General features: G+C 38.3%; 1 protein-coding gene across 1 annotated transcript in view; it reads right to left on the bottom strand.

The window, feature by feature from the left end:
• Positions 1-8,274: 8,274 nt before the first annotated feature.
• Positions 8,275-26,711, bottom strand: part of APOO (apolipoprotein O) — a 58,512-nt gene continuing 40,075 nt past the window's right edge. Inside the window, exons 8-10 of the mRNA XM_081044078.1 lie at positions 13,924-13,989; positions 10,099-10,748; positions 8,275-9,405 (exon numbers count right to left, since the gene is read on the bottom strand). Of these exons, the coding sequence (XP_080900204.1) occupies positions 13,954-13,989 (36 nt within the window). The 3' untranslated portion in view covers positions 8,275-9,405; positions 10,099-10,748; positions 13,924-13,953. The remainder of the gene's footprint in view (positions 9,406-10,098; positions 10,749-13,923; positions 13,990-26,711) is intronic.

Genomic DNA, 26,711 nt, shown 5'->3' with positions numbered 1-26,711 from the left:
TCAGCTGGGAGCTGCTCTACTTCCCCACTTGAAGCCTGAAACTGGGGCTAGAGAGAGTCTCAGAATACAGCAGGGCGGGTACCACAGGTCAGGGCTCTGTGTCACTTCCCTGAAGAGAACGCCCCTGCTGTCCATCAAACTCAGTAAAGGGCCACACAGCCACATTTCTATCATTCAAGACCAGATTTTTAGTTGCCTTTACCAGTTGTCTTAGTCAATTAGAAAAAATAAATGTAAACAACTCTACCTCAGTTTCTATCCTGCAAACTCACCATCTCTAAATATCATCAGCTTCCTAGAAATTGGTTAATGAAATTAAATAAACCACAAAGAAAAACAACTGAGCCAATGTCACTTGAACTCCCTAATTACATTTTGATTACATTTTGAGAAATTCCCTCATTCTCATTTCAGAGACTATATACAACACTGCATAGGACAGAACAGGGTATCAGGGCAGAGTTCAGATAAAAGGGGTGCTACTCGGGCAATGCAGGGCACAGTCTTTTTTTTTCTTTCATTTTTTAAACTGTGATAAAAAAAAACAACACGTAAGTTACCATCTTAACCAGTCCCGAGTACACAGTTCAACGGTGTTAAGCATATTTACATTGTTATGCAACAGATCTCCAGAACTCTTCATTGTGCAAATCTGAAACTATACTCATTAAACAAGAACTCCCCACCTCCCTCCCCCCCAGATCCTGGCAACCACCATTCTTTCTGTTTCTAAGAATTTGACTACTTCAGATACCTCGCATTAGAGGAATCACACAATATTTATTTATCCTTTTGTGACTGGCTTATTTCACTTAGCATAATGTCCTCAAGGTTCATCCACATTGTAGCATGTGACAGGATTTCTTTTTTACATTTTTGTTTTGGATTTCCTTCTTTTTTAAGGCTGAGTAATACTCCGTTGTATGGCTGTATCACATTTTATTTATTCGTTCATCCTTTGATAAACATTTGGGTTGCTTCTACCTCCTGGCTATTGTGAATAGTGCTGTTATGAACACAGGTTTGCAAATACGATATAAGTCACAAACCACACAATTCACCCATTTAAAGTATGCAATTCAATAGTTTTCTATACAGTCACAGAATTGTGCCACCATCGCCATTTTAGAACATTTTCATCACCTCAAAAAGAAACCTGTCAGCAGCTACTCACCCTCCACGGCTAGACCCCCAGTCAGTTCTGTTTCTCAGGTTGGCTACACTACAGTTCCCATGTGCTCATACACTAACATACGTACAGCTGTGAAGGTTGAGATACAATTCAAGTTCATAATCTGCTGACTTTAATAAGTGGGTCTGATTCAGTCGACAGGCCTAAGATCAGAACCAAAGTTTCATCGAAGAAGAAAGTCCACTAGTGGGTGGCCAGTTAGCTCAGTTGGTTAGAGCTCGGTGCTAATAACACCACGGTTGCTGGTTCAATCCCGCATGGGCCACTGTGAGCTGTGTCCTCCTTAAAAAAAGAAAAAAGAAATTCCACTTGTGGACAGCTTCAGCTCACACCTGAGAATTCCAGCCTGCTCCTCCTGACAGCGTGCCCTATGGATTTTGGACTTGCCTAGCTAACCCCTACAAACGCCTAAGCCAATCCCTGGCAATAAACCTGTCAATATATCAGGTCTGACAATTAAGTTTGCAAACTTATCCTAGAAAAAGTGATACATACTGCATTGCTGAATATCACTACAGTCACCTTCGAAGTACTCCCTTTGGGAAGCTATGCACCAATGCCAGCACCTAATCTACTCTTCAAAGCAATTTTGAAACTTTTTCTGGAATGGCCATCAGAGGTGTCATCGTATTACCCTTGATGTCCTGAATGTCATCAAAATGTCTTCCTTTCAATATTTCCTTTATCTTTGGGTAAAGAAAGAAGTCATTGGGGGCCAGATCAGATGAGCAGGGAGGGTGTTCCAACACAGTTATTTGTTTACTGGCTAAAAACTCCCTCACAGACAGTGCCGTGTGAGCTGGTGCATTGTTGTGATGCAAGAGCCATGAATTGTTGGCAAAAAGTTCAGGTCATCTAACTTTTTCACGCAGCCTTTTCAGCATTTCCAAATAGTAAACTTGGTTAACTGTTTGTTCAGTTGGTACAAATTCATAATGAATAATCCCTCTGATATCAAAAAAGATTAGCAACATCATTGTAACAAGTTCGCGAACTTAATTTTCTGATCTCGTATATCTCCTACCATGTTTTCCCAAAAATAAGACCTAGCCAGACAATTAGCTCTAATGCGTCTTTTGGAGCAAAAATTAATATAAGGCCTAGTATTTTTATTATATTATATTATATTATATTATATTATATTATATTATATTATATTATATTATATTGACCTCGTCTTATAGTAAAATAAGACCCGGTCTTATGTTAATTTTTGCTCCAAAAGACACATTAGAGCTGATTGTCTGGCTAGGTCTTATTTTTGGGAAAACACGGTACTTGCTCTGTTTCTAGTTGAACTCTTATTGACACACTCCACTCTCACCCTCCAGAGTCCTAAGCAATCACTAATTTACTTTCTATGGATTTGCCTATTCTGGACATTTTAAATAAATGGAATCGTACAATATGTGGTCTTACAATACAGTATGTGACTGGCTTCTTTCACTGAGCATAATGTTTTCAAGCGTCATCAGTTTAGCAAGTATCAGTACTTCATTCCTTTTTTTGGCTGAATAACAGTCCAGTGTATGAAAATACATTGTTTATCCATTCATCTGTTGATGGACATTTAGTTGTTTCTTGTTTGGTTTTTATGAATAATGATGCAATGGACATTTGTGTACAAATGTTTGTGCAGACCGTGTTTTCATTTCTCTTGGGTATATACCTAGGATTGGAATTTCTGAATCACGTCATAACTCTATGCTTAACCATCTGAGGAACTGCCGGGCTGTTTTCTGCACATCCACTTCAACACTTGCTATTGTCTGTCTTTTTGATGATAGCCGTCCTAGACGTGAAGTGGTATCTCATTGTGGTTTTCATTTGCATTGCCCTAATGACTAATGATGTTGAACATCTTTTTCATGTGTTTATCAGCCATTTGTGTAAATTGGAAAACATTTTTGGAAAAAAGGTCTGTTCAAATCCTTTGGCCAGTTTTAATTGGCTTATTTGTACTCTCATTGTTGAGCTGTAAAAGTTCTTTATCTATCTGGTACAGTCTCTTATCAGATATATGACTTGTAAATATTTCCCATACTCAATGGGTTGTATTTTAATTTTTTTATATTATTGTTTACAGTGCAGAAGTTTTTAAATTTTGAGGTAGTCCAACTTCCCTGTTCTGTCACTTGTGCTTTCAGTGTTGTATCTAAGAAACAGTTGCCCAATCCAAGGTCACGATTTACTTCTTTACCAAGATTTACTCCTATGTTGTCTTTTGAGACTTCTAGTTTGAGCTGTTATATTTAGGGCTATGATCCCACACAGTCTTCTAAAAGTCTTACCTACTTGGTAGTGCTTTCCCAGGGAAATATTTATGGCACCATCAAAAAAACAAACAATCAGACTATTGTGTTTAAAACAAAATGTGCAATGTGTGCTTTTTAGCATTCTGATCTAGGCTGAGAACAATATTTGAAATGAGCCAGTGCTCTCTCTGTAGGACAAATAAATACTTTCATAAGTACGTCACTTTTGAATGGAGTGCAGTTTATGACCTATTTACTTATGAACCAGCCCAAACAGCTTGCCTCCATAGCGTGAGGGAAGGAAGAAAGACTCTATTGTGAGAATCAAGAAAAAAAAATCCAATCACTAATTTGGTCTAAACAAGGGAGCTTAGAGTTTTCTGTGGCCTTCAAAAACTACTTTCTCTTTGCTTGAGGAAGACGAATAAAAACTGTTTTTAATGTCTTGTGACCTGGAAATATTTAATGTAAATATAACAGTCCTTGTATTTATGTTTTTTCTCTAAAGCTGAGGGGAAGATGGCATAACATAAATAAAACAAATACCATCTCAACACGCTATTTCGGGGGGGGGTCCCCAACATTACTCACACATTTGGTGATTTGCTAAAATGATTCATAGGACTCAGCACATAGTTGTACTCATGGGTTAGGTTTATTACAGCAAAGGATACAAGACCAGCAAGGGAAAAACCATAAGCGGAGTCTGGAGAAATCCATGTACAAGCTTTGTAGGCTCTCTCCCTCCTAGCTTAGGAGCGGACACATTCACATTATGTTCATTTCCCCAGTAGAAAAAAATGCAGCCACATGTGAGCAATGCTTCTGCCTAGAGAAGCCCATTAGAGACTCAGCACCCAGGGTTTTTACTGGTTGGTGGCTGGTCACATAGGCAGCCCCTGCCTAGCAACTACCAGAATGCCCAATTCCCAGGCGTAAATCAGGTGTTTGCCACAAATTACTAAATCATTTGCACAAGCAATCTATGTGACCTGCTATGTAAACTTTCTTCTGCACAGAGGCCATGGCACTCACTCAAGCTCTAATGTGACGTTTACTTAAGGAAACATTTAAAGTTGGTGTCTGGTAACATTCTGAATTTGTCATTATTTCAGTGGGTTGAAGTTTATCCTATCTATGAATAAAAAATAAGTATATTACAACAGTAAATATTATATGGTGGCATATCTAAACTACTAAGAGATTTCTAAAGGACAGTGACATATCTTATTATGCAAATGAACGTTAATTTTAAATTAAACATATCTACTCATCAAAGCAAGACCTGCAGGATCTCAACTGGTACTACTCTCAGCCAGGTGTTTAAATTCCTATTCATACTGGAAACTAGTAAGGCATTAAATCTTGTCTATAGGCAATAATATTAAGGAATGAGCTACAGCCCAACTCTGGACTTACTCTTGCTGGACTTGCTGGGGACAGAAGGTGTTTCAAGGGGAAAAGAGTGATCATCACATAAAGAAAGCGTGAGTTAGGTCCTAACTCAGTAAAAGCAAAATCATCCATCCAAAGTCAATATCCCATTTTACCAGGCCTGTTTCCTCTGATTACTTTCCTTCCTTCTCTAAAAAAGTTAGTGTATACAAAAAAAACGTAAATCCATTGCCTAGGTACATTATATTCATGTTTTAGATAAATATCCTTGGGTGCTTCTTCGCACAAGACCAATATTGGAACCACGATCATACAGTTATTCTGTATGTTATGATGCTGCTGCCCTGTAATTATTCTGATTGTTTTGTGTACTTGCTTTGTCTTCACATCTGAATTGTAAACTGTATTTCTCCCCCTTGCCCACCATAACAGAATATCTACACTATTCACTCAACGGGTGCTTAATAAATCTAAGGGGGAAACGTCACAGAGATTGAAGGTCTTTACAGAGCACCAAGCCCAACCTCCTCTGTTTTTCAGATTTGGAAGTCAGAAATACAGGGACACATACTCTCAGGTTGGTGGCAATCGAACAAATTCAATGCCTCAAAGGCTCGACTAAAACCAAATTGTAACGCAATTTGGAACTTTAAAGAATTCACTCAGCACACATTTTGCAATGTACACATCAGTGCATTAGGTCGGCACCATGGCTACACTAAGTAGAAAGATAACTGCCGTGGCCTCAGGAGATTATCATCTACTAGAGATCATGTGTCAGCTAACAAGGGTAGAACATGTATGAGGCCTTAAGAAATCTAGAAAGTGATCCAGGAGTCAGAGAGAAAAGTTTTTCATGTCTGGAAATTCAGTTCTTCAGAAATGTAAGAGTCGTGGTGAATTCAACAGGAGTACAAACAAGGTAAAAATGTTTTGCAAGGGTGCAAGCTTTTCCTAAATCTCACATCGTCCTAGAAACGAGTTACAAGAACAGAAGATGTCCCAAGGGGAAAACAGCAATCACACAAAGAAATCTATTAGTATTAACTTAAGCATCTTTAGGTCAAAGGGAGCACAAAGAGCCAGTAACACAAAGTGAGGAGTGGAAAATACTGCCACAGTTGCCTAGTAGGATAGGATGGTGGGGAGGTGCAGAAAGGACACACATTTTCCTCCACACCCTCACCTAGAGAGGCAAGTGGGGTGCATGAAGCAGGAAAGGCCCGGGGAGCACCACAGCCACTTCCGGTTCTGAAGGTCGGTGGCGATGTGAGCAAGTGAGGGTTTCCTTCCTGATGGAGGATTCAGAAAATGAATCAGAGGTATGATCCCCCAAATGCCATAGATACAAAGACACACCGTAAGCTAAAACTTTTAAAAATGAGGAAAAACGTATCATATTGCATTCATTAGAGGAGGGGCCCCATTTGACACATAGAACCAAAGTTTACAAAGTAAATTAGACAATATTAAGTTCCTTGCTTTTCTTAGAATTTTTTTAAAAATGTTTTTGTTTTTTGTATTTGCGTCAGTGTGATATGGGCACAGGGTTTCAAGAGTCAACCAGTTTCACTAAGTCTACTGCAAAAAACAAACGAGTCCCATTGTTTCCCTCTTCCCTTTCACACCTTGAGTGCTAATGCCATCTTCAGAATCCCCTTCCTCTTCTCTTCCTGGGCTTTCAGGAGGAAGTGATGTACTATCTGACACCATCATTACCTGAAGGCCATTTTCTCATCATTTAGAAGAGACATGGAAGATAAATTGGATGACTGGTATTTAAAAGCTGATTATTTTCCCTGTCGTGAATAAAACATTTAAAATCATTCTTCCAACCACACACGAATTTGGGGTTACTAACAAAATCACAGTACTGTACCATTTAAGCATTGGAGGGATTCACTCTGTCTTCACTTTTGAGTGTGGGGAGCAGTCTTTGAATCCTGTATTTCTCTTCAAGTTTGCTTTTACTTTTTCTCCCATCTGTCCCGTCCACTCCTAACACAGGCCAGCACTGAAAGGAGAGTGCTCCACGGTGTACCTGAGAGGACAGAGTTTACAGACTGACTTCTGTGAATACTGAGTATGGAGACTATTTCACAGGTGGGAGGCAGGCAGGGAGAAGAGTCACTTCCTTCGCTATTCTTTTGCCTTCCAGAGCCATAGCTAAAGGCCAACAACAAAGCTCTAGAGTGGATGGAGAAGACAAAGGCTTTGAAATGTGGAATACAGACGGCTCATTCAGCACTGCTAAGTGAACAAAATGTGAAATAGCGAAATGCTTGCCTTAGAAAAACAAACTTTTTCTCCACCCAGAAATCTACTTGCTATCATTTCATAAACATAAATAAGCTTGAACTTCGGTCATGTCTGGAGTTTGACCTAATTGTACCTTTAGAACTATGTGCTGGCTAATTACTGATTTGAAATTTGAACCTATCAGAAGGGAAACAAAACATCAGACAGGAGGTGCACAGGGTGAAAACCAAAACCTCAAGCAAGTTTCTTTCAACCAGGAGTGAACAAAGCCATTATTCCAAATACTTACCTTTAATTACAATTAAGGCTTGGATGAGAGTTTAGTATATTTGTAATATATTGCTGGTCCCTCTGACAGTGGTTTTTGCATTAGCCTGGAAGGTGCACTGAATTAAAAAATGAAAACTTTTACACTCAGGGTAAATCCTTCAGCTTACATAATGAGCATGAATATTGCTAGTCACAAAGAAATGTTTCTCTAAATACCAAGCCTTCTGCAAAAGATCAGTGCAAAGTGCATTCAATAAAACAGGACAATGAGGAGAACAGAATCTGTCTCTTTTCTTGCTGAATTCGAGGATTCTGAATTTTTACCTTTAATCAAAATCAGTAATATTCACTACATGGCCTAATGTTAACTGTCATTGATCTGATAGTTAACAACAAGCAAGCCTATTTTCCCATATTTTTAATTTTCTTTAGGTCATTTGGATATCACATCATTGATCCATCAGGGTAGTGCTTTGCATTACATGGGCCAGTACTGGGCTCGGGTCCAGCACAGCACTTAGGACAAAAACTGTGGACCCAGTGGCCTAGGCACCTGCTATTCCACTTCCTGGGTGGGAGGTCCCTCAGCTGGCCTCGGTTCTTCTATCTACCACTACTGTTTTAATTTTGTCCCAAGGGATGAAACAGGAGAGAAGACTGATGAAAACATTCTTTAGTTCTCCGAGCCCTTTTTTCTCCTCACTGAAGCAACTGCTTTTAAATCTTGATTTTTGACAAAAATGATCTTGGGACTCCAACCAATGAGCGCAATATCACAGAACACAGCACACCACATCTGTCTCTTCGGAGGAGCTGCAATCACTCTGCATGGCAGAGAACATTCCCTCCAAAGTCCCCAAAGTTATTCAAAAAGAACTATGCTGATTAAGTTACACACAAACTGGGTTGAGACTCAGTTTTATTATAAGGAAAAATGGTCATAAGAAACAATAAAAAGTGTAAAGGTTAAGTAGAGAGTATTAGCTCAAGACAGAGAAAAACAGTACAAGCATACCAAGGTCAGGGATAAGCCAAAGAAGGAAAGACATAAAATAGCACTTTGAAAAGTATGAAGAGCTAGAGAAAAGCAAGATATTATGATATGTAAATCTTATATTCCCTACAGTGTGGGGTTCACGGAAGGCATGCAAAGAGAGTAAAGTATACAAAGGCAGCACTGGATACAAACAACTGCAAAAGGAAAAGATTATAGTATAAAGGGCAACTGAGTTACCCTGGCTGGGAGGTGAGTCCCCTAGTGTCCTAAATACGGGCCAGGTACCACTAGGACCAGACTCTATGATCTCCCCACCCCAACATCCCCCTTGGAGGAGTGAAGATGTTTAAATACTGAATGAAGGGTTAAAAAGGGGAAGTAATAGCTTACAGTCAGGAGGCACTCAAATTTTTTTTTTAAACAATTCCTTCCCCACCTGTGTGGGGCCTACATTTTTTCAAAAAAGATTTTATTGGGGAAGGAAAACAGAACTTTATTGGGGAACAGTTTGTACTTCCAGGACTTTTCCAAGTCAAGTTGTTGTCCTTTCAATCTTAGTTGTGGAGGGCACATCTCAGCTCCAGGTCCAGTTGCCGTTGCTAGTTGCAGGGGGCGCAGCCCACCATCCCTTGCAGGAGTCGAACCGGCAACCTTGTGGTTGAGAGGACACGCTCCAACCAACTGAGCCATCTGGGAGCTCAGCGGCAGCTCAGCTCAAGATGCTGTGTTCAATTTTAGTTGCAGGGGGCGCAGCCCACCATCCCTTGCAGGAGTCGAGGAATTGAACTGGCGACCTTGTGGTTGAGAGCCCACTGGCCCATGTGGGAATCGAACCGGCAGCCCTTGGAGTTAGGAGCTCTAACTGCCTGAGCCACCTGGCCGGCCCTCAAATATCTTTTGATTAATGGTCCCCAGGGCATGCTGTAGTGTGGGCCATTTCTTCATCTTCTCTAGATCAAGCAATTTCAAGAACGAGGAAACTTGTGGAATCTCTACTTGCTTGAGGTGATGTAGGAAGCCAAGCCAATGGGAAAGGCCTGAAATAATAATAGTATATTTATCATGATATTATAACTTAGGCACAGCTTTAATATATTTAAATGGTGGAGTAACCCAAGTATTTCAGCATAAAAGGAAATAAAAGACTTCTGGGTCACTAGTGCGATTATCCTAGGGACAAATTTGCCTCAGCTCATTAATCTAGTAACAATGCTGGCACCGTTCCTGCCATTTTGAACCTATCAAATGTATTTAACACTAACATGTGTGTGTTCCATTTATGTATTGCTATCTTACCAACTGCTATCAATTTGGAAGATCAACAATCAGGAATTAGGTTGATGCTATATTACGATGACTGTTAATTTCCAAATCTGATTGAAATTTGGAAATTCTCAATTCTCTTTCACATACTGTTGCCCCACCATCTTTCCTGGTTGGCTGACAAATCAAAAGAGGCTCCTACTGTTCCAGGGAATATGGAGTCCAGTGAGCTGTGCATTCAGGGGCCACAAAGGCAAATACAAGGCCTACATACAGAGAAGCCACACACACAACCACACAGCATTCCTCGACTGGCAGAGGACAGAGCCTACTTCATTATGCCTCTCCCACTGGCATTTAAGAGCCAGATGCTCTGTACAAGCTGGGAGGCAACAGCACCCAAGGGGGCCCAGTCACTATTTTCTTTTGTATGTCTTCTAATCAGTGTGGGACAGACTATTACTTACAGGGTTTGTTCCTTGTGCAGGCTATCAAAGCATCGTCTCTCGGTTCCAGAGCCACTCTTCTCAACTCAATTCTATTGTGGGGCACAGACTCTGTAGATTGCCAGCTGATACTGCCCTAAGAGGAAACGGTTTTCACACACACACACACACACACACACACACGCACGCACAGAGACACACACAATACACACATACACGTACACTCAGACATACCACATACATACTACACATATCCTCCATACATATACACTCAGAGACACATACCACATATACATCACACACATGCACGTGCATGTACTCAGAGACACACACCACACACACACCCCGCACAAGCACCAGATACACTTAAACTGTATTCTCCATAATATCCACATACAAAAAAAGACAACTTTTTTTCAACTTGGAATTTTAATTGTGTACATAAATAGCAACATAAGAACAAGGAGTTCTAAGGCTTGTACATTATCTCTAGGTGAAAGGATTTCTGATTAGTCCCCTTGTAATATGGCATCACCCAAGATAACAAAGAGGCGTAGTATAGTTTTTCCTGAAGAAGAAAGCCAGTTTTATTACATTCAATACTGACTTCTCTGCCATTTTGCTGTAGAAATACTGGCTTACTGCATGGAGTTTCCAATGTTTACCTATAACTGAAAGAAAAAGAAAAATATAAGGAAAATGTGCCAGAAAAAAATAAAAACTCTGAAATTTTACACTTTGAAAATTATTTAGTTTTAAAGAGAGAAATTGTATCACATATTTACATTACCATTATATGACCATGAGGCTCATAAGGAGCCAGAGAAAAGTGCAATTGTTCCCATTTTACAGATGGGCCAACTGAAAACCAGGGAGGTTTTGTGTTTCATCAATACTACATTCAGATTCTCAACTGGCTGTGCATCTGAGCGTAATTAAACGGATGGATGGATGAATAAATAAAAAATGCCTAAATGGCACCGCACATATCATATATCAGCCCTTCTGAAAACCAAACAACTACATTTCTATCCATCTGCTGGAGGAGAACATGATTATATCATTGTCAGTCTGACGTACACCTTTCCTCACATCACCCCATCATTCTTTTCTGGAATGAGGCGTAGAGCAATTTAAAGACAAACCAGCTCTTCTCCACATAACTTTTTTCCTAATATGTAATGAATCTACCTAGTAATTAGAGGTTTATAAATGTTTTAAGTGACTACTCATTTGTCTTTTAAGAAAAAAAACAAAACTTCTCAAATTAAACATGTCAACCACTAGCTTACCTTTTCTGTCTCAGTTTATTAATCTGTTTTGGACTTCTCTAAGAATTCAATAGATTTACTGCATTGTTAAAAATTACAAACTGGAAACAACCTACATTAATTAGGATTCAATAGATCATGGTAGTCCATACTAGTAAATTATTACGCAGCTAAAGGGGGAATGAGATAGATCTGTGAGTACCAACAGGGAAAGATGTGCACAATACATTGTTAAAAAAAAGAAAATGCATTCATTCATTCAACATAGCTAAACATAGCACTGTCTATGAAGTACTCTTACGAAAAAATTGAACCTAAATCTGATTAAGCCTTCAGATCCAACTATCAGTTTATGGAAAATGTAGGGAAGAGAGAAACCAACAAATAAACAGAATGACATTAAATGGATGTACTCAGCCATGACCACAACATGGGAAATTCTAAAGGACAAATAAACCCAGGTTTTCAACAAATAAATGGCAAGGGAAAAATGAGGGAGAAGGAACTATTACAGTTTAAAAGGGACTTAAGAGACCTATCAGACAAACGCAATGGGCAGATCTTATTTACATCTCTGGGATTTATGTTTGAGGCTAGAAATTGGGCCAGGTGACCCCTTTCAAATTCTAATATTATATGACTCTCTGGGTCTCCAAAAACACGGAGACAACTTGAGAAAGAGAAACTTCAAACCCAGGGCTTTCATGAATTTTAAATAACAGCCATCATTTACAATAAATGCAACATTGATATAAAAAAACTACAAAATTCATATTCATTGTGGAAAATTTCAAAATGCAGAAAGTTATATAAAAGAAAAATATATAAAAATCATCCATAGTTCTACCATAACAAGATATATACAGAAGTCCCTCTTATTCACAGGGGATATGTCCCAAGGCCCCCAACGGATACATTAAACCGTGGATACCATGTTTCCCTGAAAATAAGACCTATCCAGACAATCAGCTCTAACGCGTCTTTTGGAGCAAAAATTAATATAAGACCCGGTATTGTATTGTATTATATTATATTATATTATATAACATTACATTATATATTATAAGTAAGTCTTATATTAAAATAAGACCGGGTCTTATATTAATTTTTGCTCCAAAAGACGTGTTATAGCTCATGGTCTGGCGAGGTCTTATTTTCAGGGAAACACAGTAGTACTGAACCCTATATACACTATGCCTGTTCCTAGACATAAACTTCCTATGAAAAAGTTTAATTTATAAATTAGGCACAGTACGAAATTAACAACAATAACTAATAATAAAATAGAACAATTATAACAATATACTGTAATAAAAGCTATGTGAATGTGGTCTTTCAAGATACCTTATTGTGCTACAGGTACACTATAGAAATGCTGGGCAAAGGGATGACTCACATCCTGGGCGGTACACAGTAGGTCGGTGCAAGATTCCATGGAACTATTCATAACAGCATGCAATTTAAAACTTGTAAATTGTTTATTTCTGGAATTTTCTTTTTTTTATTTGTTTTATTATTTTTTTAATATTTTTTTCTAAGATTTTATTGGGGAAGGGGAATAGGACTTTATTGGGGAACAGTGTGTACTTCCAGGACTTTTTTCCAAGTCAAGTTGTTGTCCTTTCAATCTTAGTTGTGGAGTTTTCTGGAATTTTCCATTTAATATTTTTGGACTACGGTTGACCATAAGCAACTGAAACCACGGAAAGTGAAGCTGTGGATAAGAGGGTACTACTTAAATATTTTGTTGCATTTTTTGGTCTTTATCCTCTCTAAAAATGCATCATACTACCCTTTTTCCCCTCTAATAATAATTGTGTACATGTTCCCAAGCAATTAAATATTATTGATACATAATAACATTCCTCTTTATGGATGTACCATGATTACTATATAATTTTTAATACATACACAAAATAATGTTAATATAACTAGTGTTTTGTACTTAGCAGGTATTTGATGAATAAATATTAAACGAATGAAAATAAACAGTGAACTGAGTAAAAGATCAGAAGAAATCAAACTGATTTTCTGACTTCATCTGTTATCACCCTGAATTTCTCCAGCCTCTGGTTATTCAATCTTTAAAAAAAGAATAATTACACCTATGAATTCCCTGTCACTCATGATAATATCTCTATATAATCTTGAGCTTCTCTACAACAGTCATGCATTCAACAAATGTTTACTGAATGACTATTAGATGAATACAAATGTGCTTACTACTGTGAAGTGTTGTTTGAAAAAATAAACCTAAGAAATAATGGCATTTTTCAATTGTTTAAAATAGTTTTGTAGACAAATCGCAACTGTCAAGTTCTAGCTTGTCTGAAAAACCCAGGTACATCTCAAGAACAAACACAATTATATATAAGTCATGGCACTTAAGCCCAGAAATTAAAGATGAAATGAAATATCGTCCTGACTCTTATGTTTCCATATAAAGCTGAAACTTCTATAATTAATTATTTTTAGAATTAATTTAGAATTAATTAAATAAAACTAATTAAAGACAACTCATTTGGGCTGGTGCTAACAATGCTGAAAATAACCACAGAGTTTTCCTGTTCTTTACCTGATTAAAATAGGCAGAGCGTGGAGTAGTCTACTTATTTCCAGGTGAATTCTTCACATTTCCCGACTTGTAAAACAGAAAGTAAGAATATTAGTAGTTAGTACAAATGGTGCTGGGAAAACTGGACAGATACATGTGAAAAAATGAAACTGGACCACCTTCTTACACCATATACAAGAATAAACTCAAAATGGATTAAAGACTTAAATGTAAGACCCAAAACCATAAAATTCCTAGAAGAAAATATAGGCAGTAAACTTGCAGACATTACCCTTAATAATATCCTTACTGATATATCTCCTCAGGCAAGGGAAACAAAAGGAAAAGTAAACAAATGGCACTACATCAAACTAAAAAGTTTTTGCACAGCAAAGGAAACCATCAACAAAACGAAAAGACAACCTACTGAATGGGAGAAGATATTTGCCAATAAGACATCTGATAAGGAGTTAATATCCAAAATCTATAAAAAACTCATACAACTCAAAACCAAAAAAAACCCCAAATAATCCAATTAAAAAATGGGCAGAGGACCCGCGTAGGCAGTTCTCCAAAGAGGACATACAGATGCCAATAGACATGAAAAGATGCATCACTGATCATCAGAGAAATGCAAATTAAAACCAGAATGAGATACCACCTCACACTTGTCAGAATGGCTATCATCAATAAATCAACAAACAACAAATGCTGGCGAGGTTGTGGAGAAAAGTGAACCCTTGTGCTGTGCACTATTGGTGGGATTGCAAATTGGTGTAGCCACTATGGAAAACAGTATGGAGGTGCCTCAAAAAATTAAAAATAGAACTACCTTATGACTGAACAATTCTACCCCTGGGTATTTATCCAAAGAAATCAAAACACTAATTCGAAAAGATATCTACACTCCTATGTTCACTGCAGCATTATTTACAATAGTCAAGATATGGAAACCGAAATGCCATCAATAGATGACCGGATAAAGAAGAGGTGGTACATATATAAAATGGAATATTACTCTGCCATAAGAAATAATGAAATCTTACCATTTGTGACAACATACAAGTAGATGGACCTAGAAGGTATTATGCTAAGTGAAATAAGTCAGACTGAGAAAGACAAATACCATATGATCTCACTTACATGTGGAATTTAAAGAACAAAATAAATGAACATATGAAACAGAAACAGATTCACAGACACACAGAACAAACGAATGGTCACCGTGTTTCCCTGAAAATAAGACCTCGCCAGACAATAAGCTCTAATGCGTCTTTTGGAGCAAAAATTAATATAAGACTGGGTATTATATTATACTATATAAGGCCCGGTCTTATAGTAAAATAAGACCGGGCCTTATATTAATTTTTGCTCCAAAAGATGCATTAGAGCTGATTGTCCGGCTAGGTCTTATTTTCGGGGAAACGGTACTAGATGGGAGGGGAGTTAGGGGGTCTGGGTGAGAAAGGTGAAGGGATTAGGAAATACAAATTGGTAGTTACAAAAGAGTCATGGGATATAAAGTACAGTATGGGGAATATAGTCAATAATGTTGTAATAACTATGTATAATGTCAGATGGGTACTAGACTTACCGAGGGGAATCACTGCATAAATTATATAAATGTCTAACCACTACGCTGTACACCTGAAACTAATATAATACTGAATGTCAGCTATGAACAAATAGTCACGGGGATATAAAGTACAGCATACGGAATATAGTCAATAATATTGTAATAACTATGTATAGTGTCAGATGGATAATAGACTTATTGGGGTTATCACTTTGTGAAATATATAAAGGTCTAATCATTATGTTGTTTTGTACACCTGAAACTTATTTTTTAAAAAGAATATTAGTACAGTTTAAAAAGAAATAGTGAAACTTCTAAAGAAATAGTGGAACATCGCAAAGTGCCAGTCCTCAGTATTTGGCTGAATACAAACATTAAGTTTCAGACTCTGGGTGGTGAATGTGATATATAGATGGCCTATTACAGAAATGTACACTTGAAACCCATGTAATTTTACTAATCATTGTCACCCCAATAAATTTTAATTAAAAAACATTAAGTTTTATTATAACGCACAGTGACCCATTTTCTCAGTAAACTTCAGGAATTACTGAGGCTCCTGGAGGGCCCTGCTGTAGAGAGTGACTGAGACACGGAGCAGAGCAGGAAATAAAGCTCAATTAATTCTCACTATACAGATTCAGCCAAACAGCTGATTCTATGAAAAAAAAATTGAATCAATAGTGAAAAGATTTCTTTACTAATAATGCCATGGTCACTGTTAAAGAAGGTTTGACACCCATTGGGATACTTCCTGTAGGTACTCTGCTCTGCGCATCATCCACCATAGGGGCCAAATCACAAAACATGTTTACTCTGAAAGAGGTTATAATCGGACCACACCCATTCTGCCTGGCCACCATCTGGGAACATATAATTAGGTCATGTCATCCATGAGAAACGATGTAGGAAAGTTTCTAGTGGGAAAAGTTCATGTGCCAAATGTTTAAGACCTTACTTTCTTTCCTATATGTTTTTAAGACTTTCATTCTAAAAACATGGCAGTAAGACCTGATGTACATCAAGAATCTGTGCTCTCGTGAGACGGCAATCTGAAAAACAGTAGGCAGCAGTTAAGCAGGCAATGGGGCTATGATTCTTGGTCTAAACTCGGTGCAGGTTCTCCTGGTGGCCATCTGTGAGTTATCTATGGGTGAAGGAGGGGGAAAAGTGAGAAAGCAGGAAATGTGACTAACCCTGTAATTTCAGAGCATGGTTTCTAGGCAACTTCAGGCAACTTACTGGAGTGGTTGAGAACTGGTCTCTAAGCATGCGGATCATACAACCTTGGCTTGTCCAAATTATACCGGTTATACCCATTGTCCCAGCATAATTAATAGTGCCCCGTTTTGCTCTCTAGAGTATCCTGGTTTGGATGATAAGTTATATGGTCACCTATCTACAGAGCATATCCACTTGACCATGGAACATGACCAGGGCCATATGTATTGCTTGATGGATCACCATACAATAGCCAGGTCTCCTTATTGCTCTGAACAGAGGTACAGTACCTGTGTGCCTTACTCCAGTCCTCCAGAGCCACTTTCACTCACACACACACACACACACACACACACACACACACACACACACACACGGGGGGGGGGGGGGGAGAGGGAGCCAGCATTAGAGGGAGGGAGGGAGGGAGGGAGGGAGGGAGGGAGAGAGAGAGAGAGAGAGAGAGAGAGAGAGAGAGAGAGACTGACCGACCAACCCAGAGGCCTTTTTGCTGTTGCTCTATCAACTTGCCAAGCTCTTTCCTGGAATGAGACCTTTGCAAAATGTATCCCTTGACCTAGAATGAACAACCCCAATTTTTGCCTGGCTAAATGCTATTCATCCTTCAGATCAAGGCTTTTCCCTGTCTACTGCCTTTTGATTTAGATAAGAACCGTTTATTCATATACAAAGCACCCATGAGATTCCTGATTTGTGTAAATCTTTTACTCATGTCTGAATCCTTCACTAATACGTTTCATGAGGGCACAGTATCCCTAGGACCTCCTAACACACAGCATTCAAACGTTTGTTGAATAAACAAATGGAATGGGGTATAAGAAGCTAGAGACCTGATGAGGATAAAAAAAGTTTGGACATGTAATTAATAAAGAACAAGAGGAGTTAAAAAGGGGCTATGGAGGTAAGTGAGATAACCATATCCAACAATTGGGTCTGTCATGAAAACGATGTGGTTCTCTAGTCAAATATACTTTAGGTCTGAATTACTTTAACATAATGTTTGCCAAGTAGTTCTAGTTATAGTCTTATATAGTTTATTATCTATACTTGCCAGCGTCTCCATCTCAAAAATATAAGATGCTAAATTCATAAGCTTTTTAATGTTTTGGACATTAATAAAATAAGCACATAAAAACATTCTTCTGGTTGAGGAAAACAGCTCTGTTGCTAGGAAAATTTTCTTGTTTGGTTACATATCACTTATAGTATAACAAAACATGACAGTCAAATATCTCACTAAAGAAATATTGAGCCACCCTGTTACAAATCAGATCTCTGTTGGCAGAAATCTCCATGATCTCAGAAAAAACAACATTCTGACTTCAAAAGACAGTTTGTGGTTTAGCACAAGCCAGAAATTATTATTTTTTTGCATTTTCAGAAAATAATTTTATTTAAAATATTTTATAACTTAATCAGTCTCCTTATAATCTAATTTTCACATGTATTGGGTTTCATTGTTTTTTTAGTAATTAAAACATTTTATCTAACCCAACATACCTAAAATACTATTATTTCAACATATAATGAATATAAAAATGAGATAATTTACATTCTTTTTCTTTTTTTTTAATTACATTTATTGGGGTGACAACGGTTAGTAAAATTACATAGATTTCAAGTGTACAATTGTGTAATACATCATCTATATATCACACTGTGTACTCACCACCCAGAGTCAGTTCTCCTACATCACCATATATTTATGTCTTCTACATTTGGTGTGAATTGATCCTTACAGCATACCTCAATTTAGACTAGCTACATTTCAAGTACTCAGTAGCTAGTGGCTGCCATCTTGGACTACACAGGGCTAGAGGAATGAGCTCAACAGCACTGTGATGGTTAGTTTTATGTGTCAATTTCGCTAGGCTACAGTAGAAAATTTATTTTCTTACCATGTCCACGAACACAAATGATCATTTCCATTAGCAAAATTGAAACATTTCTAATTAATACACACTGCCATGTTGAAGGGGTATTTCCAGCGAAACCTTTGAGGTATAGCAGCCCACTGAAATGTCTGAATCCCTCACCAGTAGAATTATTTTGGTCAGTTACTTCTCCAAAGTGTAGTTCCCTCATTTGTAGAACGGGGATAATAGAACCTGCCTCACAAATTCTTCGTGAGCAAAGAGTTTAGCACCCAGCGTCAACTTCTCAGCAAGTGCTCAATAAACATTACCTATGCTATGTGGTAGGTCACTTAACTTTTGGTATAAAGAAATAAAAGGTAAGGATAAATGACCTGTTAAAGACCCCAATGAAATTCCAGTTCACTAAATGTGGCAGGCAGAATAATGGCCCCCCAAAGAGGTCTACAACCTAATCATGAAACCTGTGACTGTGTTACTTTACAAGGCAGAGGAGAATTAAGGTGGCATTGGAATTACGGTTGCTAGTTAGCTGACTTTACAACAAGGAGATTATTTTAGATTATCCGAGTGAGCCCAGTCGAATCGCACAGGTTCCTATAGTCTATGGAGGAGGCAAAAGACCGGGTCAGAGAAATGGGAAGAAAAAAGGACTCAACCTGCGGTAGCTGAATTTGAAGATGGAGGAAGAGGGCTATGAGCCAAGGAATGCTGCAGCCCTCAGCTGTCAGCCAGCAAAACAGACCTTGGTCCCATAAGCACAAGGAACTGAATTCTGTCAACAACCTGAATGAGCAGGATTCTCCCCTGGAGCCCCAGAAAGGATTGCAGCCCTACTGACACCTTGATTTAGCACCAGGCTTCTGACCTACAGAGCCTGAGATAATAAATTTGTATTACTTTCAGCCAGTACATTTGTGGTCATTTGTTACGGCAGCAATAAAAAACTAAAACGCTGATAGGAAGGCTCTTGGTTAATGGGGATAAACCCTATTGCTCCCTTTTCCATCAGGGGATGTGATCTCAGACAGAAGTGAAAATGTACAGTGTCACGTGATATCTATCACGGCGATCGTGCTAAAGCCTGTCCATTTTATGTGTTTCTCACATGGATAAACTCATTTAATCCTCAAAACAGCCCTCGTAAGCTACTACCCCCAATTCCCAGAGCTCTGGAGCAATTACCCAAGGTTTCCAGGCTTGTAAGAAGGGGCGGAGAGGGCGGAGCCCAGTGTGCTCACTCCAGAGTCCTTGCTGCACGCTGCCCGGTCCACCTTTTCTAGACAGCAAAAGTGTACACCTTTCAAAAAAGGAGATGATCTTTTGCCCCCCTGGATTTCTAACTTTTCATTTTGCTAAGTAATGATGTTAAAAAAAAGAAAAAGGAAAATTCATTGCCTGGTACCTTTTTTTCTTAGAATTTTAAACAGCAAAAACTAGAAAGCAAAACCAGCACAAATTCAGAACAAATTTAGATTTATGGAAAACCCATCACTTTGTCCTTATTTTTATTTTATTGTGGTAAGAACACTTAATGTGAGATCTACCCTCCTGAGCAAGTTTTAAGTCACTACACACACGGTGTTGCACAGCAGATCTCTAGGACATATTCATCTTGTCTAACTGACACTTCATACCCAGTGAACACCTCCCCTCGTCTCCCTGCCCCAGCCCCTGGCGACCACCGGTCTGCTCTCAGCTGCTATGACTGACTGTTTAGACTCCTCATGGAAGTGGAATCATGCAGTATTTCTCTTTCTGTGACTGGCTTATTTCAAAGATGATCAGTTTTAAATCATTTAAATCACATAACTTACTTACAGCTAAAGCGGAGTGTGTTTAGGAAGCTAAGGAATGTCAAATGGAGGAAGAGAAAGCAGGGCATATTTACTCAGGGTGGTGGCTGCCGCTTCCCTTTCTTTTTCCTGCTGAGCCAGCAAAGGCCTGAATACAACTATTAAAAGCTCAGCTTCAGAACCTTTGCTCAGTGTTCATGTTAGCAACGTGTTTGTGTATTTCTTTATGTATTTCCCTGCCATTTAAAGAATTATTAACATTTTTCTTTTTTAGTTGTATTGGCCTCTAACAGTCATTCTACATACAATCTTTGATAGCAACTTGTTACATTATTTTAACACCTAGTGAAAACTAAACATGACATTTACTGAGACATGCTGCTGTGTTTGGCTAAGTACAGGACAAGAGCCATCTAAGACCCTGAGGCCTGACACCCACAACTGGCCTCCATTTCTGATACTCAGACCTGGGCCTGGGACTATTCTGAAAGGGTTTCAAATTAGCAGTGGACAATCAATAAATAGTCCCATGCTTTTATTAAGTAACGAGAGTCAGAAAGTGAAAACTGGAATGGAAAAAAATTAATAAACCAACTACTTTAAGAACTTCTGATCATCAAAGACACCAAAACTGAAAAGACAAGCCTCAAATTGGGAGAAGACATATGCAAACATTTGATTTGACCCAGAGTACTAGTACCTAGGAAAAAAATAAATCATTAAGAGAGGAACGAATGACCCATACAAAAAATGGCCAAAGGACATGAACAAGCACTTCAAGAAGAAACCAATAAACCTGTGAAAAGACGCTCAACCTCATTACTAATAAGCAAATATACATTAAAACAACAATGAAAAATTCTGAGACCATTTGACATGCCAGATAGTGAGGAAACTGCCACAGAGCCAACTTCCACCTGCCAAACGGGGACAATTTGAAACTTAATAAGGATAAGAATTACAAAGCATTCAAACCCAAATATGTTTAAATCTACAAATTCATAGTGATATTTAAAAAAACCCGAATTGATGACCTTCTGAGGATGGGCGGGAACCAATTCATTACTTTATAAAAACTGGATATGCTGAATCTAAAGAAAAGAATAAGTGAATGAACTAATCAGAAACAGTTTTGGGGACAAAAAGGAAAAACTGAGAGTTGTTAGATGGAGGGGGGGGGAAAGGGGGAAGGTGAAGAGATTAGGAAGCAGCTGGTAACCACAAGATGGCCTCAGGGTTTTTGAAAATTAATTTGGGGAACGTAATCAATAACGTTGTAAAGATTTTGTAGGGTATCCGATGGACACGTGTCCCATCTCAGGGATACTGTAGATGCCTGACCATGGCACTGTACACCAGAAGCTAAACAATAATGAATGCCAACTATAATTTTATATATATAATGGGATGGCTCGGTGCGAGGTCGGAGGGATAGTGGATGGGGGGAGGGGGGTTCACAGTGTGAGGGATATAAATGATGAACGTCTAAGTATTACCTTGTCTTATACACCTGAAACTAATAAATTAAAAAAACACACACACAAAAAAACTGGATAAACAAGAGAAAAAAAGCATTCACCCCGTCTTTCCTATAACTGGGTAACTAAAGAGTAGATGAGGGCAAGTGGTTCCTTATTAAAGTAGTCCCACTAATATGTGAAAATGAAATGACAGAAGTAAAAAACACCATTTTCCAACCCCTAGTCAACGAAGGGGTTTAGGCATTGGGCGTCAACTGCCACTACCACCAAGAGCAAAGTGAAAACCAGACTTACGTGCCTACACAGACCTACAGCCTTGCCGACAGGATCGGACATGAACCTGATTTGGCAGCCTCTGGATGCAGCCGCCAATATTCAGGAAAGGCAGAGAAGAGAGGAACTTGTTCAACTGAGTGCGCCGTAAGTGCGCTATCAGCAAAACCCAAACTGTTGGAAACGTTACAGATCCAACATGCCAGGTTCTTTTAACAGATACATTGTAAGGAAAATAAAAGGATGGAAGGAGAGCCTGTAGATTAAAAGTGACTTAAAAGGCAAAAAGAAAAAAAGACTTAAAAGGCATATGAAGTCAGAAATAATAACAGGCAAGACTAAAGTGCCTGGGATAACTACTTAGGTGATAAAGCCATAAAAAAAGACAAGGAAGTTACTACTACAGAAGTCAGGATAGTAGGTCTTTTTGGATGGAGAAAGCAGACTGGATTGGGGTGGGCTACGTGCAGGGGCTTGGGGGTTGGCTGGTCATGTTCTATTTTTTGTCCTAGATGATGGGTACAAGGGCGTTTGCCTTATAATAATTCCCTCAGCTATTAAAAAAAAAGTTGTTAAAGGAGAGCACATGATTGGGGCAACTGGGGAAATCTGAATATGGACTGTATATTAGGTAATGTTTATGTAAACAATGAAATGTTAACTTTCCTGAGTATGATAATGGCATTGTGATTATATTAGTGAATATTCACGTTCTTTAGAAATACATGCTGAATCAGATATGGGTAGAAAGCACAATGATATCTACTACATATCAAATGGCTCAGAAAAATAAAATACACGAGTGTGTGAGTGCCCACCCATGTGCAAAATGATAAAGCAAATGTAGCAAAGTGTACATTGGTGAATCTAAGTGAAGGGTGTATTTGTTGTACTATTCCTGCAACTGTTCTGTGGTTTTGAAATTTTTTCAAAATAAAAATTAGGGGATAAAGTAAACACACATACACACCCCACAGGAAAAATTATTATTATTATTATTATTATTATTATTATTATTATTTTATTTATTAGTTTCAGGTGTACAAGACAAGGTAATACTTAGACGTTCATCATTTATATCCCTCACACTGTGAACTCCCCTCCCCCCATCCACTATCCCTCCGACCTCACACTGAACCATCACATTATATATATAAAATTATAGTTGGCATTCATTAATGTTTAGCTTCTGGTGTACAATGCCATGATCTTATCATTTGCAGCAACATGGATGGATCTAGAGAACATTATGTTAAGTGAAATAAGTCAGAAAGGAAAAATTATTTTAAAACGAGCAAACTGACAAAAACGGAAACAACCACTTCGGAAACCTACTTCGCATCATCTAGTAAAACTGATGTGCAGATCCTATGAACCAGGAATCCGGCCTAGAAAAACTCTTAATAAACTCTGACACACGAACAAAAATGCTCACAGCTCTGTGTGCAACAACAACATACTGAAAACCACCCAAATGGCATCAGCAGGGCATATTCCCACAAAGAAATATTCTACAGTAGTGAAAATGAATAAACTACAGCCATACATAGCCCATAAACACACTGTTAAGGGAACAAAACAAGTTACAAAATAATACACATAATAAGACTCCATCTAGATAAACTCTATATATTTATATATTTTATATTAAATATTTATATTAAATATTTACATTATAAAGGCAAAAACCCAGCAAGCTCAACTACAGTGTTTTAGAATATACTTGTATATGTATGTAGTTAAACTAAAAGAAAAATGTAAAGATAAACAAAGGAATGAAAAACACAAACTTCTGGATCGTGGTTCCCTCTGGGGAAATGGAAGGGCCCGTGGAGAACTTGGAAGGCATTAGTAATTTCCTATTTTAAAAGGTGGATGGGTGCTTAGTATATGTGTGGTCATTATATTGTTGAATTTTAAACTATATAAAGTTGAGCCTTGAACAACACGGGTTTGAACCACGTGGGTCCACTTATACGTGATTTTTTTTTCAATAAATACCTGTACTGTTTTTTGATCCACGGTTGGGAGTCCACACATACATAGGGCCAATTGTATGCATTGATCTACGCCATTTTATATAGGGGACTTGAGCATCTGCAGATTTTGGCATCTGCGGGGGGTACTGGAACCAATCCTCCATGGATACCAAAGGACAACTAAGTTTTGGGGGAGTCAAGTTATACATGGATTTTTGACTATGTGGGGGTCAACGCCCCTGATCCCTGTGTTGATCAAGGGCCAACTGTATATTAGTCTATGTTCTTTTATCTCAAACAAAAACAAACCCTAGACCACCCTACAATGACAGTATTTCTGGACACATCTATCTTTGCTTCACAGTTCTGACAGAGTTCGCTTTATTTATTTATTTATTTATTTATTTATTTAAGGAGGGCGCAGCTCATAGTGACCCACGTGGGGATCGAATCGGCAACCTCAATGCTACCAGCACCACGCTCTAACCACAAAGAGTTCACTTTAGCTGGCGCAGATAAAATTCTCTTAACTGACCAATGACAATGACTGAACTAAAAGACCACCTCATCCACACTTTATTGGTAGAAGATTCAGTGCAAACATTTAGAATAAATTCCTAAAAGGGAAAAGGGATGTGGCAGAGCAGAAAAATGCCAGACATATTCAGGGTCTTTGAGAGTAATATAGCTCCATGGGAAATCATATAATTGAGCACTGAGCTATCATTCATACCACTTAAAATTTCAGGGCCTTGTTTTAAACATACTGTCCACAAATTTCTTTGACTATTTATAACCAAAAGCATGTACATCTGTTATATCATTATAGTACAATTATGAATTAGATTGTACCTAACTGAGATGTAATTGAGGCCTGACTTGAAAACCAATCTCCAAACAAGCTAAGAAACAAACAAAAATCTCTTTCATGAAGTGTCCCCCAATTCCCTTCAAAGAGTTCCTGGGCCCTGAAAGCTTTCTGTTCCAGGGTAGCTTAAATCTTTGTTCTCATTAATAAAACAAAAACAAAACACTGAAACTCACAAACTCCAACAAGAGGAGGGCAGAGGAATCAAAAAACAATGGCATTCCACTATCAAATAATTCCTGAACTCTAAGTATTTCAAATCTTGAATTAATAGAGCTTTCTACTACTTTTCATTTAAAACTTGTGCTAAATGTTTAAGTAGTCACCATCGATTTTATTACCTTCTGTTGAGAACAGACAGCTGTCAGGAAAATTATGCTTTGAAAGTAAACAAATGGGAGAACACTAAGTTCTCCAGTGACTCCGAAAAGGACTAGGGCATAGAAGACTGGAGAAGGAAATGCAGAGCAGCCAGGAGCTAATCACACAGCTTTAATGGCTCATTCCCCAAACACTCGCATATAAACTGGAGTACTTTTAATATCTAACGTTTTCAAATTACCATAAAATGCGGGCCTGTTTAACCTGCATCCCAATCACAGTCTCGCTGCCCCTGCACTGGGCCGAATCAGAGCAGAGAGGGCTATTTCCAAGCAAGAGGCTCCTGGCGGGGACCCCGCTGGGTTTTGGTGTGCACGCAGCGGGGACCCCACAACACACTGAGCACTCAGACCTGAGGCTGAGTTTCACTTTCCACATTTCTTTCTAGGGCTGTGTACAGCTTCCCTGACATTCTAGTATTTTCTTTCCCATATAAAACTCAGTGCAGACTTAGGGAATTTTTTAAACAGGAAAGAAAGCTTCCAAAGAAAATGTCAGGGAAATGAAAATAAATAAAATGAGTGTTTATTCTTTAAAAGGGATTGCCAAAGGGCACTTGATATTAATACCAAACTTCCTACTTAAGAGCTAGTTTAAACAGGCTTGATAGAGACTAATTCCTTTAGAAACCATCAATACAGAAATTAGTCAAGATGTCACTGGAAGATTATGTACGTATACAATGAGGAGGGCTTATATTTATTCTATAATGTTACTTCCAAATTCCAGTTTCAAATGCTGGATTTTAATCTTGAGATGGTTTATGCTTTTTAAAAGAGTAGTATTTTGATTTGAGATGACAGGAGTCAAAATGAACTTTCTTCGATTTACAATGAAGAAGGTATGTTAATATAATATTATATTAAGATAATATTATAATAATATAATATTATATTAACATAGTAAGAACTTGAATTCTTCCTCAGCGAACTGTGCCTGCCTCTGAGACATGGTGCCTTTATCTGCACTCACTCTTCCTTATTAGGGGAAAGAGACAAAATTCCAGCAAACGTGGGCAACATCCAATCAGCTATGTGGCTGTGAGAAGAGATGCAAGATGACACCTCTTAGTTATACAACCTCCTCCCTCTGCCGCTTGTCCACCAGTCAGCACAGAGAATGTGGCCTGTAGCTGGTGGCGGTTGGTCCCCAACACGCCGTGGCTCATGCCCTTAACTGGACCAAGAAGGCTAGGGATGAACAGATATGGTGCTGCTCAAGGAAAGGACAGAGCTCATGGCAAGTGAAATAGCAAGAGGAGTCTTGGTTATCTGTCTTTTGCCTGCGAGTATAGTATGTTTGTTACCTTTGAGTCCAGTTTTGACAAAACTTTCAGACAATA

This window comes from Rhinolophus hipposideros, assembly GCF_964194185.1.
Source record: "Rhinolophus hipposideros genome assembly, chromosome: X".
NCBI lineage: Eukaryota > Metazoa > Chordata > Mammalia > Chiroptera > Rhinolophidae > Rhinolophus > Rhinolophus hipposideros.
This window is presented reverse-complemented; position numbering and strand designations above follow the sequence as displayed.